General features: G+C 44.6%; 1 protein-coding gene across 1 annotated transcript; it reads left to right on the forward strand.

Annotated features, from left to right (window-relative positions):
* Nucleotides 1-1,327: 1,327 nt before the first annotated feature.
* On the forward strand, nt 1,328-3,885 carry LOC147433192 (reactive Intermediate Deaminase A, chloroplastic-like). Its single transcript, XM_086492842.1, has 6 exons — nt 1,328-1,633; nt 2,547-2,662; nt 2,746-2,790; nt 2,877-2,950; nt 3,116-3,165; nt 3,249-3,885. The coding sequence occupies exons 1-6, from the start codon at nt 1,393-1,395 to the stop codon at nt 3,341-3,343; spliced, it is 621 nt and encodes a 206-aa protein (XP_086348968.1). The 5' UTR covers nt 1,328-1,392; the 3' UTR covers nt 3,344-3,885.
* Nucleotides 3,886-14,322: the final 10,437 nt, after the last annotated feature.

The raw sequence follows: 14,322 nt of genomic DNA on the forward strand, positions 1-14,322 counted from the left end.
TATGGCCATCTAATAGGATTTGAGTACACCTTGGGGGCAACTGGGCTAGGGAGCCCTGGTACTTCCCCATATTAAATGATCAGTTTAACATGAGAAAATCATTTAGAAGAATTAGATATTAGTTATTATGACAAACTAGATGGCTACAAAATAGACTTGATTCATTAAGCATAAAGTGATTTTATATATGCATATACAAAGAGTTAGCCTATTAACACCTTCATGCATGTGGTTGGCCATGCACAATTCAAAGCGTATGCTTTACACATGGCTTGCCTACATGTAAGAGGTAGTTGACACACATGGCCTTCACATGGTTTATTGACACATCACAATCTTAGGTGGAGAGGTGGTTCACATAAGAGATACATTAAAAGCCCACATCCCATCATTGAAGAGCACCTCTGTCTTAAAGTTAGGTGAGTAAGTAGCCTTGAGCCACATTACTTTTACATCCTCTCAATCTAAGCAAGCAAGCCCAAGACCAAAAGTTTGTCAAGTGATTGTTGCGAAACTTCTTATTGCTTTGTCGGGGATCTCATGCTAGTGCAAACTTCTATTGAGTAGAACTTACGGTTGTTTAAAATTCATGGTACGGGACCCCCAAGTGAATTGGTAGTGCTTGTTGTTATTTAAGAGAAATATTGCTCTGCTTGCTGTGTGTGATAACTCACAAAAGATTGCAGCTTATTGCTTGAGCTCGAAAGTTCTAGTTTTTGGGACTTTTGTTTCATCTCTTGAATTGGGTTTTTTTCCTCTCTTGGATTAGTATGCATAAGATGTGTGGCTTGACATAACACCTTTTTGAAAGAACAACTTATACTATTCCTATTTGGGCCACATACGCCCCTACTCGCTCTATTCCATATCTTCATTATGGAGACTCTTGCGAGATCCCATTATTTGGATGGTTTGTTTAGGACATACTGTGTTCGAGCCTAGAAGAGCTAGGCTAAACCACTTGGGCGAATGCCCATTGTGCTCATCAATGTACACAATACGATAAAAAGAGGACTAGATGCCCTCCTCATGTCCGCGTGTAGCTGTGTGCTTGCCCGCTGTCATCACTCCTTCTAGCTCCCATCTGGCACCACTTGGGGTGTGCGTTCTCCTACCATTTCACCTGTCACGTGCTTGCTCCTCTTCTCCCTCCTCGTCACACTCGCCATTTGGCAATCCCTCCCTTTTCTCTTTGATCCTCATGGCAACATATCGCAAGATGCGATCTGATAAAACACCCATCTACACTTGCCCCTTAGGTAAGCATTATGTCATGGTTTGAGAGAAGATTGTTTCTAGAGAACACCGTCTAGTAATTGTGTCTCCAAGGTGTTAATTTAATCCTGAAGACAGAACGTTCTACTTGTTGGGTTTGACAGAGAGAGTGCCAAGATGGCGGGAGCAGCAGGTGCCCTAGCAAAGGCAGTGGCAATGGTGGCTTCACCGTCTGCGCGGATCAGAGAGATGCGCCTATCGGGTCCACAGATCTTCACACAGGGCGCTCAATTCTGTTGCATTTCGCTAGGGTCGCAAGCCTTTACGTCTTCACCACATCGCAACAGCAAGGATCCATTCTCTTCGTCCCCGTTTGCCTGCTGCAGTGGTGCGGCCCGAAGCATGGCTCAATCTGTGTGTAAGCCCATCGCTGAAAACCCTTTCTGGTTTATCTGATATCAAGCACCTCTGGATTTTGATGAGGGTTCAACCAGAAAGAGAATATTTTGTTGTGATCCCTCTACTGCTTTGTATAGTGAGGAATGGCTAAGCATGGCTCTTTGCCGGGAGCTATATGTTGTGGGAAATGCCCATGCGTGTCTTTCGTAGGATGTTCAATGGCTCTCACGGGACCATGATACATCCCATAATGTGGAAGGGGAATTCAGCCAACCCACTTGTTTGTGCTCCTTTGCGTTTCACAAACCTTTGGACATGCCCCTTCATGTGTGAATTGTTGCACTTTGTATAGCAGCTAGCTGCATCACATTGCTCTTTGTGCTCCTTTGCGTTTCACAAATCTTTTGGACGTGCAGGCTCCCTTCATGTGTGAAGTGTTGCTCTTTGTATAGCTGCATGACATTGGCGGGTGTACAATGGCATGGGGTGTTGATATTTCTGACTTGCATGCAAGCTTGCAAAAAAATTGAAGGTGAGGCCAGACTGTGATTGGTAATTGAGGAAATGATAAAGGGCAAAAAGCAAACAGAATTTGCAATTCCTCTTGAAGGCCTTCTTGAAAGTTGTAGCTTGTACTCGTTGGGAGTCACACATAACAGAAGTACACATGCATGACATGCAAGAAGCTTATGTGAAGCACCTCATATTCTTGCCAGTCGGATTGTGAAAGCTAGCTTCAGATGTTTCACGCAACGTAAATGACCTTTTTTGAGCAATAATGTTTTCTCTGCGAATCAAGGAGGAAATGGAAGAAATATGTAGGTTCTATCCATTGCTTATGAGAGCCACTGATTGTATGTTTGCGTTATTGGTTAAACTTAATTTGTCACTAGCATGCGGACAAGAATGTGACTTTACCTACTGTTTAGCAGTGCAGAAGGAAGCTGTGGTAGCAGCAGATGCACCGGCAGCTTTGGGACCGTACTCTCAAGCAATAAAGGCAGGGAACCTTGTATTTGTATCGGGTGTCTTGGGTCTTGTTCCTGAGGTATTGTTGTCTTTATCAAGAGAATCAGGTCGCCATGCCCGGTAAATGTGTAGATAGCTCACAGTTTTCTTTTGGGCTTGCAGACAGGAAGTTTTATTTCAGAATCAGTAGAAGGACAGACAGAACAGGTGAGGCTTGCTTGAATTGAAGGTCACACCTGGTGTTTTCTTGTCTGGCGAGTATTATTGAGCTTGATTGCTATTTTTGCATGAAGGTTCTCAAGAACATGGGTGCTATCTTGAAAGCAGCAGGTTCCAGCTATGGATCTGTTGTTAAAACTACTATCATGTAGGTTTTTCCAATGCTTCGTGTCATCGACAGTTTTTTTTCTCATGCCCATTTGAACCTGCGTATTATTGATCCACTGGTTGCTCAAACCAGGCAACTTCCTTCAAATTTTTAACTGCATTCTTTCAGGCAAAGCTAATAGACATGTCAATTTTTGTATTGCAGGTTGGCTGATTTGAGCGATTTCAAAATGGTCAATGAAATTTATGCAAAGTGTAAGTTTTTATCTGATTTGCCAATAAGGAATTGTTACTTTTTTGTATTGCGAGTGACAATTTTCTTTTAATATTGTGGTCAGATTTTCCTGCACCTTTTCCAGCACGATCCACTTATCAAGTTGCTGCTCTTCCTTTGAATGCCCGTATAGAAATTGAGTGCATTGCACTTCTTTGATGAATTTTGCTTTTGCAAGTTTTCCTTGCATAGAGGGGTCTACAGAAAGAAAGGGCCATGAATAGAGCCGGTAGGAGTTAAGAGTGGGCCATCGAATAAAGTTGCAGCTGGCCGATGGGTAAAAAACTGGCTGCTTTTGCAATTCTCGAAGAATAAAACACCGTTTTTGATAGCGGCAACACCACAAATATTTGGGATAGAATCAAGATGGGCAAGTTCCAAGTTCCACCTGTTCAAGATACTATGGACAGGGTTTAACTTGTTGCTAGTTGTAGACTAGCTGTTTATCAAGACGTTACTTTGGATGTTCAGCAACCTCTTTTATGGATCTTAGAAAAGAGATACCTGCTTGCAGTGAGGTGATAGGGATACAAGTTTTCGAGCCCTAGTGAGGGCATGCGATGTGTTATGCTGTTGGCATCCATGGTCAAAAGTTATTCCAAGTATATGGTTTATGACAGTTGCTTGCTGAAAATTTTGTCATGCAAGATGTGTGAACATGTTGAAATCTTTGATCTTTTATCTGAACTTGCAGTTCACGATGTTTTTTTGTTTGTGCTTGTGCTATCTTTCTTTTCCTCTGAAAACATTATATGAGAAAGCAAGTTCTCTAAATTAGATTAGTTCTACTAAAAACTTTCAAGGTTTTTCTGGTGAGATTTTGATTCAATCTGTTTATCTAGGAGCGCTCTTTGTTTGGGATGGTCTGCTGACTTTGTATCAGTTAATCAGAAAGTAATCGGAAGTGATTTCCCTCGAGATTGTGGTGGTACACATTGTTGAAAATCATGTTCTGCATATGAAGCGCAGAATCCTGTTGAATTATTGTCTGGTTTATGTCAATCCTCCATGCTTGTAATAGTTTTTGGCATTTCAAAACATTTGTTTTTGGCATGTTAAAACATGCCTTAGACAACAAGGAGAAAGACTCCAAATTTTTGGACCTGATTTTATGTTTGTAAATGGGTCCTTCCATTGAAGAGCCTCGTCAGTATCTTTTAACTTTTCTGTTTAGAAAGACTTCAATTAGTGCCTTCTCAATTTATTGTTTTATAATGCCAAAGTGGGCTGATTGAACTCATGGTCGGTGTTTGGAAGGACTGTCTATGAGACTTTGCCATAGCACGACTCATTTTTTTTCTAGTTTTTGAAGATTACGAGTGTCATTGAACCAAGTCTTCCTTCTCCAGTTTCAACATGCAATGTGGCTCACCATTTTGTGCCCCAACTTGGTTGAAGCTAGGCCGTCTCCTCTTGCACGCATGGCTAGTCCAAGAGATGGAACAAAAGAAATTAGCTGAGGTTGTTGGTTTTAATGCCGTTGGCTGCCACATTGTAGTTCTCTCGTCTGACAACAAGTCGTCATGTGCACTACGCTTTACAATCTATTCAATCAAGCACTCGGATAAATTCTTATGTTGAAAATGGGGGACAAAATATGATATGAACATTCTTGCCATTATGCATTGTTGCTGGAATGGTATGTAACATTTGTGGAGCCATCATATGGAGTGGTTTGAAGGAAGTACTCCTGGCCAGTCATGTGGTTAGCATTGCTATCAATCTACATGCGCCGGTATATTCATCTTCCTTTGCAATAGAATGAGCTCTCTTTGGTTGTACCTTTAGTCGCAACTTCCTATGTATTTTAAGAATGTAAAACCTGAACAATCATCTTCATAGTTATCAATGAAGGTTCTTCAAGGCTTTCATTTGGGTTGTAGGCATACTGATTTGTTTGCCACAATAGTAGTAGGATGTAAGGATGATGATGTAGACCTTCCTCCACTAGATGAACCTTATCCCTTGCTCTTAAAATAGAGTATTTTGCAAGTATTCAAGAGAATTAGGTACTTTTGCAAAGGAAGGTTCTTATAGCATTTATCGAATCTAATGTTTATGCTCAAAGGCTTAGCAATATATAAGTACCTCCAAGCAATAAATAAGAAGAAGATAGCTTAGAGTAGGCTAGTAAATACACAAACAAGAGAACACTGAACTGAGAAACACAACCGAGGTAATGCTCATATGAGTCAAAACAACAAAGCTGTTTTTGGGTTTAGAGAACATTTTGGATATATAGGGGGTACTTTAAAGGCACTCTAAACGTACTTGAATAGCTAACAAATAGTTCATAAAGTCGCAAAATAGGTGCTTCTAGAAAGACAAACTACTCACATGTACACGGGTTCTGATTGTGTTGTCGTAATGGTGACGTGTGTGCCAATAAAGTGTCTTTTTGTATTGACATACATTGTGTTTACATCATACTTATAAAGTAATTGGAGGATTTTTGTGTAGCTGGAATACATTGATGAATAAGATTAAAGAGAGAATCTCTCCTAGTAGCCATGTTTCACCTCAAAGGCAACTATGTTTAGAAAGAGCCACAACTTTTACATCAATAGTCTAAATTTTTATATACAAGCGAAATCTTCAATTACGATTTCAATTAATCTTTTGATAAGACCATAGAGGAGGTGTTTCCCGTGCTAGTAGGAAGAGGTGGCTATGTGTGGGTGATTTGCAAATTAAAGCTTGTCCACCATAATATTTGTGGTCTAATGCATACTTTGTCTTTTTTACATTGATGATTACTCAAGGTATGTATGGGATATTTGATGAAGTAAATGTCTAAGTGTGTGCGCTTCAAGTAAAGTTTATTTGTTGCTTGGAATGTATGTGGTTGCAATATGGGCACCCTTGGTTTTGATATTGGAAAAGAGTTTATGTTTTAAGAGATCTCAATATATTTTTGGCTAACACTGGAAAAAAATGGCAATGTACAATGTCATTATCTCCTAGCAAATTGGTGTGCTAGAGAGAAAAATAGGTCAGTTTGAGAGATAGCATAATGTATGGTCAAAAGCTATAAGGTTTGTGGGCTTCATCCTAGAGTCGCCATGGAGCATGTCCCTAGTCTATTGGGCATTCTAAGTGGCATATGGCACGTTGTGTAGCATTGCCAAAAGAGGCCTTGGTCATAGGCTATCTCATGTGGGGCATTTCTAGAGATAAAATCACATGTAGTAGTAGACATGAATAAAACCCCTCAAATATGAAAATTCTAGTTTGGCTCTTGGAAAAGAATATTCCAAGTTTTCATGCATGAGGTAAGCATATGCTACCTCTTCTATCCTATTTAAGCACCCCTTTTGTACTCATTTTCATCAAATAATAAGTTCATTTTGTGTCTACAATTTAGTCAATTCCATTGAGCAATTAGCATTGTAATTAGCATGCTATTAGAACAACCCTCTTTCATTTTTCCTAATCCTAACATATGTTATCAAAGCTATGACAAGATTTAACATCTCCTAATATCAGTAATTAGATCCTCTTGTTTAAGCATACTAGTCCCATTTTTACAGGTGTTGAAGACCATGAAGACCGGGTAGAGGATTTTGAGCTATGGATGCTATCGATGCATATGGTGACAGATGCAAAAAAGCTGCATATTGTGCCACTGCTGGTGCACGGGTGCGTAAAGATATGGCTATGGCCTAAAGAGTGGTGATTTGGGTTCATGGCAAGAGCTGCGGAATCAATTTCTTGGGTGGTTTCTAAAGGCGATTTCCCGACGGAGGCTGGTACAAAGTTGAGGGCGCTACGCCAAGATGTAAGCAAAGAGTTTCAGTTTTCCTTGAGCAATTCGAAGCCTGTTAGAGGCAGTTGGAGATTGTTATGAGGGTTAAAGATAACCAATACTTAAAATTGTCGAAGTTTCTTGAGTGCTTGCATCCAAAGATCAGGGAAAAGGTGGAGTGCGATGAGGACAGTTATGATGATATGGTATATCTGGCCAAAGTGAAGAGCAAAAAGGTGAAGCGAAAGCTTGAATTGGGCTTGTTAAATCTTACAGATTATGTGCCCGTTGTGGCAGAGTGTACCATGATTCAACCAAAGGTGGTGCCAGTTGTTCAAAATACAAGACTTGTTGAGGAAAGGTCAGTGGTCGATTACGCTCCTTGGAGGTTTCCAATTTATGATGTGCCTGCACCGATGGTGGATGAGCTTGTCAACGAGGATAAGCCCCTTGTCAAAGAGAACCAGTGTGCAATAGAGCTAGCTCATATCAAGTTCCAAGAGCAGTTTAAAGAGGTAAAGCCTGTTGTTTTGAAGCAAGTGCATGAAAAGGTAGCAGAGTGTAGCCATGTTGCAGATACCAAGATCTTGGAAGTAGATGAAGAAAGTGTGAAAAGCCAAGGTGTTGGTCAAGCTTTTATGGAACAACAAGAGGATGAGGATGCTAATAGAGAGTCAGTATGTGGTGTTGAAGATGGTGAAGATACAAGATCGAGTTTTTTGGGAGACAAGCGAGGAGAATAGCGGATGAGTCCACATCCTATGGAGAGGGGACAAGTTCCGATGATCCAATGTTGGTAAAGGTAAAGTTGCCTTGTTGTTTGTCTGATAGTATGGTGATCGACAATGTGAAAGAAAAGCAGGTTGGAGTGCCGAAGCTTGTCAAAGAGGATATGATGTCAAAGAGCGCATGCAATGCTATGGTGGTGACCATGATGATGGGAGTTACGATAGTGAGTGTTTTAACAGTGCAGATGGTTCGTTGCTTTGCAAATAAGGATAAGGTTGAATCTATGGATAGCCATGCTGTTCTACACGACAAGAGGGAAATGATGAAGTGAAAACCAAGGGGATTGGGCATTTTTCTTATGCTCATGATGTGTTATATGTTGACAACTGAAGGTAGGAGCAGCTAGAGTTACCTATGGCTTGCACGGGTGATGGGATGGATACAGGTTTCTTGGATCAGGTATACATTGAAAGTGAAGCTGATTGGGGGTTTGATGATCCGGTGGTTGACGGGTTGGGATTTTTTTTTATGCTCATGATGTGTTAGATGCTGACCAAAGGGAGGAGCAGCTGGAGTTGCCTATGGCTTGCATGGGTGATGGGATGGATACAAGTTTCTTGGATCAGGGGTATGCATTGAAAGTGAAGCTAATTGGGGGTTATGATCGGGTGGTTGATACGGATGAAGCGACAAAGTTGCTTGTGAATAGAGCTTTGGCCAAAATATAGGAGATGTGACAGTTAGCTCCTCCAAAGGAGATGTTTCTAGTGGATGAGCCAGGTTTTGTGAATTGAGCTCGTCGAGGAGTGTGTCGACTAGGAGCAGAATTTGTATATGGTTGTTATGTGAAGACATCATTGCCTTTTTTTGTGTCCATTCCCTCTTCCCCCTTCTCTTCTCTGCTTTTGTGCGTACATTTCCATGCGTGTGTTGAGGTTGTGTGTGAGTGGAAGGCAGTGAGTTGAACAATGCGGAATGATTGCATTGGTTTGTGGTGTTGTAGCGAGTTGTGTGCAAATGGTGGTTTGTCTAAGGAAGTGTGGAGTTGTGATTGAGTTTTCTAGTGGATTGGGGTGTTGTGAAAGCCCTGGGCTATAGAGAGGCGATAGTTTATGTGCTTGGCATGTTCCGCTTTCCAACGTTGCCATCTCCATAAGGGGGGGGGGGGGGGGGGGAGGGGGCGGGGAAGGGAACCGTAGTGCTCACAACGGCGAGCAGGCAGGCAGGGAGCAGCGTGTGCAAGAAGGGGGGGAGGGGGGCCTCACGCGATGGCGAGAGAAGCAGCAGCAGCGAGCCGATCTAGGTAGGTTGTTGGTTTTAATGCCCTTGGCTACCACATTGTAGCAGCGTGCGCAAGAAGGGGGGGAGGGGGGCCTCACGCGATGGCGAGAGAAGCAGCAGCAGCGAGCCGATCTAGGTAGGTTGGTGGTTTTAATGCCCTTGGCTACCACATTGTAGTTCTCTCTCGTCTGATGAGTCGTCATGTGCACTAAGCTCTACAATCTATTCAATCAAACACTCGAATAAATTCTTATGCTGAAAATGGGGACACAAAACATGATATGAGCATTCTTGCTATTATGCAATGTTTCCAGAATGGTATATAACATTTGTGGAGCCCTCATATGGAGTGCTTTGAAGGAAGTAATCCTGACCAGTCATGTGGTTAGCATTGCTATCAATCTACATGGGCCGGTATATTCATCTTCCTTTGCAATAGAATGAGCTTTCTTTGGTTGTACCTTTAGTCGCAACTTCCTATGTATTTTAAGAATGTAAAACCTGAACAATCATCTTCATAGTTATCAATGAAGGTTCTTCAAGGCTTTCATTTGGGTTGTAGGCATACTGATTTGTTTGCCACAACAGTAGTACGATGTAAGGATGATGATGTAGACCTTCCTCCACTAGATAAACCTTATCCCTTGCTCTTAAAATAGAGTATTTTGCAAGTATTCAAGAGAATTAGGTACTTTTGCAAAGCAAGGTTCTCATAGCATTTATCGAATCTAATGTTTATGCTCAAAGGCTTAGCAATATATAAGTACCTCCAAGCAATAAGTAAGAAGAAGATAGCTGAGTAGGCTAGTAAATACACAAACAAGAGAACACTGAACTGAGAAACACAACCGAGGTAATGCTCATATGAGACAAAACAACAAAGCTGTTTTTGGGTTTAGAGAACATTTTGGATATATAGGGGGTACTTTAAAGGCACTTCAAACGTACTTGAATAGCTAACAAATAGTTCATAAAGTCGCAAAATAGGTGCTTCTAGAAAGACAAACTACTCTCACATGTACACATGGGTTCTGATTGTGTTGTTGTAATGGTGACATGTGTGCCAATAAAGTGTCTTTTTGTATTGACATACATTGTGTTTACATCATACTTAAAAAGTAATTGGGGGATTTTTGTGTAGCTGGAATACATTGATGAATAAGATTAAAGAGAGAATCTCTCCTAGTAGCCATGTTTCACCTCAAAGGCAACTATGTTTAGAAAGAGCCACAACTATGTACACATGGGTTCTGATTGTCTTGTTGTAATGGCGACATGTGTGCCAATAAAGTGTCTTTTTGTATTGACATACATTGTGTTTACATCATACTTTTTCTTTTCCGAGAAAAAGATCTATTAGTTAATGAAACTGCCCATAGGGCTACAACCACCTTTCAAGAGAGGGCTACAACAACCATGATGGGGAGACTCTCCCAATGAAAAAACAGCATATGTAAAATGAGGCTAAATCAAGAGATGGGAGGAGGGAAGAGCCACACACGTAGTCGGTAGTGCCATCGGAGTACACCCTGGACCATGGTGTAGAAAGGCCCAGGACGCTAGAGTCGAAGGAAAGCCTCTCTGTGCTCCCGCATGCGGTCGGAGCTGCCCTGTAGTCGCTCGAGCTGTCCTCTGAGAGTGTGGATCAGCTCTAGCCAAAGATCACGAACAGTCTCTGCTGGTGGCACAGGGCGAGCCTCAAAGATGCAGAAGCAACGGGCCCGCTAGATGAACAAGAGTGTCAGGCCACTGATCAGCTCCCAACACTCCTCTCTCTCAATGCACCACTCCTGTGAAGTAGGCTCTGTGGCAGGCTGGAGTGTAGGTCGCCCCCCCTGCATCACTATCATGCTGCTGGTGGAAGATAGCTCAAACTGGAGTGCCGGGCCCGTGAGGGTGGACCAAGCCGCTGCTCCCCAAGTGTACTGTCGAGCCGTGGAGAGAGCAAGCATCAGTCGAAGAACACGAAGCCACACATGTTGTGCCAAAGGATAGTCCCAAAGACAGTGACACTGACTCTCCATAAGATGGTCACAAGCTGCACATGCGGCCGAGAGACCACTATGCACTAGCCAACTCCTAACTGCTGTAGCTCTGTGTACGACCAGCCACTGAAACAAGGTGACTCGCCTCGGCTGTCTGGAGTCCCACAACCTCTCCCAAAAGGCAGCCAAGAACTCAGCTGTGAGACCCTCCTCCTACCAATGAGGTGCTGCAGCGGGGCGAGCCTCTCTCTGTGCTGCTAGTATGTGACGTCCCAATCGAACAGTGTACTGAAAGAACGGGACTCCTAGGTGGTCTGTAGAAGAGAAAGAGTCCCTCCAAAGCCACTCTCCAAAATCCCACTGTACTCGTGCCAGTGGACAACACTCCCAAGCCCACAGTCTCCAGTGTTCAGTCTCAAGAGCTGCTGGGTCAGGATCGATGACACAAGTCCTCCCACAGATGCCCACCACTCGGATCCTCTGAAAAAGCCCTCTGCCACCTACGGGGCCTCTACTGCAACTCGCTGTAAGCAACCCTTACCCTGTAACTCAAAAAAAAGGGATGGAACAATCTCTGAGCAGGCCGGACTGAGATGAGAACCTCCAGTCATGTGAAGGCTCCCATCCACCTAGGTGCTACTGGCTCGAGAGGTGGGAGCCACTTAGTTGGAACTGCCTCTGAGATGTCCTGGCACATGCTCTGCACCCCTGTCATGCCCTGCAGTAGCTGGAAACCTTGCAACTCCTCTGACAAGCCTGAAAACTCTAACCAGTCACATAGAGAGCGCGTTGGACCTGCTGCCATGGGACCCCAGGAAACATGAGGCCGACTACCAACCAAGTGGCCTCTCTGAGTGCTAACTGTGGGGTTCCAAACAAGGAGCTGTCGTAGGTGCTCCTCCGTGCAAGTAGGCTGTCGCTGTGCCAGGCCTCACCGCAAGTGCCCCAAGATCGAAGCAAATTCACAGCGAAGCGGTCCTCCAGTCTCCTGCTCAAACCAACTTTGCGCATCTCTGTGAAGATCCATCTGGTCGAAGGTCGCCAGGGGCCTCCAGCCTGAGGCATCCTAGCATGAAGCCGCTGTAGCAAGAACTCCTTTCAGGGCTCCTCACCTGGAAGGAGTCCTCTGACTATGAACTTCCCAAGAAGGGCTCTGCTCTGCTGTGATGGGTCTATGATCCCAAGCCCTCCCTGTGAACAAGGAAGAGTGATGACCTACCAAGCCACTTTGACTCGGACTATCTGAGTATCACGTCCTGACCAAAGGAAGTTCCTGATCAGCCTCTCTACCTGGCTGATACAAGAACTCGAGAAGATCCAGCAAGAAGTGATGTACCACATAGTCGCCAACAACACCTGGTTGGCCACTACTACTCTGCCAGCCAAAGAAAGTCGTGCTGAGCTCCAGTGTAACAACTTCCTCTTGATAGACAGGAGGAGGGGAGCAATCTGCTGCTCGGGAGACAAGTCCATACCAATCTGATAGCCCGAGTACCGAACTGCAGTCCCTGGGGGAATCCACCTAAAACCCTCTCCTAGCATCCAATTAGGCACAGGAGCACTACCAACCGAGAAAGCCACTGTCTTTCTCCAGTTGATCAGTGCGCCAGATGCACAACAGAAGGTCTCAAGAGCCTGCACACCTATGAAGGTTGGCCTCCTGGCCATCCAAGTACAAGGCTGAGTCGTCAGCAAACTCAGCGTCCAGAAGCTCATCTCCCCGAATAGGAAGTGCTAAGCCCCGCAAACCAACCTGCTGCGACACTAAGAACCTACTCATCGCCTCAGCATAGAACAGAAAGAGGAAGGGGGCAAGAGGGTAGCCCTGTCTGACCGAATGTGTGAGCATGAAACGATCGCCTCTACCTTCTGACAAAAGTACCTGACTGTGTGCTCGTCTGTACAAAGCTGACACCCCTCTGATCCAGCATCTGAGAAGCCCATCCTGCGTAGAGTGCCCTCCAGAAAGTCCCAGTCAACTCTGTCGTAGGCCTTCTCAAAATTGAGAAGAAGAATCACCAAATCCTCACCACGAAGCCTCGCTAAGGCTGAAGCCTCCCAAGAAGTAAAGATGTTGTCAAGGATACTACGCTCCTTGACAAAACCAATCTGGGTCCCATGTATAAGGCTCTGTAGAAGTGGTTGGATCCTCAAACTCAAAGCCTTGGCAAGAATTTTGTAGGCTGAGTTGAGGATGGTGATGGGGCGCTACTGTCAAATCTCATCCAAGGAGCCACCCTCCTTGGGAATGAGGTAGATCAGACCCTCACTCATGCTGTCAGGCATCTTTCCTGTGTGCAAGATGTACTGGAAAGCACTACAGAGATCAGGGCCAAGCAAGTCCCAGTACTCCAAGGAAAAACTGGGAGTCAAGCCATCCTCACCTGGACAGCTACCACGGGGGAGTGCACTAAGAGCCGTGTGCAACTCCTCAAGTTGAAGTGGAAGCTCAAGTCTCTGGCGCATCTCCTCAGTCACAAGGCAAGGCATCTGCGCCCACACCTGCTCCGTGCATGCATCCTGACTCTTTGACTGAGGCTCTGCAAATAGTAACTCACGGTAAAAGTCAATAGCAACTGCACGCATGTCCTCTGGCTCAGAAGCAGCTGACCCATCGAGCCTCCTCAACTGACTGACCTTGGCATGCGTATGCCAAGGTCCCACTGCCTCGAAGAAATCACCAGTCACTCTGTCACCCACCTGCGTCCATTGAGATGCCTGTCGGTGAAAAGAAAACTCATGGCACCGCTCCTCTCTGCTACCAAGCTCCTGGCGAGCCTGATGTAAATGCTCCTCCAACCAAGGACTATCTGGATGCTGCTCCTGCATCCTCTGCAAGGAAGCAACGCCCCTTCTGAGATGCTCCTCCTCCTCTCTCACTGCAGTCAGGCGAGTCTGAAAGGACTCCTGGAGAAAGAAATGACTAAGCTGAGCTAGTCCTGAGGCCACTCTGTCAGCAGGAGAATCTTGCATGTCCAAGCTCTCTGTCCAAAGAGCCTCTACTCGCTCTTTGAGTGCAGAGGCCAACAAAACCCTCTCAGGGATGCGTAGCATTGTGCTCCTCCGTCTCTGCCTATCTGTCACTATGAGGATCACTGGTGCATGGTCCAAGAAGGAAGTCCCTGCCAGGATGCCAACTGTCCCACCCGAGTCACAGAAAAAGTCACTAGTGTAGAAGCGATTTATCCGCGATAGATTCACTCCTCCCACTCTACGGTCCGAACGAGAGAAGGCCATGCTGTCTGTGGGCCTCACAAAGCTAGAGTGATGCCACACATCCGAAATGCTCAGTCATACAGAACCTCTCCCAAGCTGCCAGCTCAACTCCCTGCACAGTAGCGTGGCTACCACCAATCCTATCAGAAGGGTCCTCCAACATGTTGAAGTCACCCCCAATG

This window comes from Adiantum capillus-veneris, chromosome 20 (assembly GCF_014529385.1).
Source record: "Adiantum capillus-veneris isolate H3 chromosome 20, ASM1452938v2, whole genome shotgun sequence".
Lineage (NCBI taxonomy): Eukaryota > Viridiplantae > Streptophyta > Polypodiopsida > Polypodiales > Pteridaceae > Adiantum > Adiantum capillus-veneris.

Excerpts from the sequence above, each read along its gene's own strand:
- LOC147433192 (XM_086492842.1), top strand. The coding sequence starts at position 1,393 with ATGGCGGGAGCAGCAGGTGCCCTAGCAAAGGCAGTGGCAATGGTGGCT. Across the intron at positions 1,634-2,546 it reads AAGCATGGCTCAATCTGTGT|TGCAGAAGGAAGCTGTGGTA; the intron begins GTAAGCCCATCG and ends ACTGTTTAGCAG. Across the intron at positions 3,166-3,248 it reads CAATGAAATTTATGCAAAGT|ATTTTCCTGCACCTTTTCCA; the intron begins GTAAGTTTTTAT and ends TATTGTGGTCAG.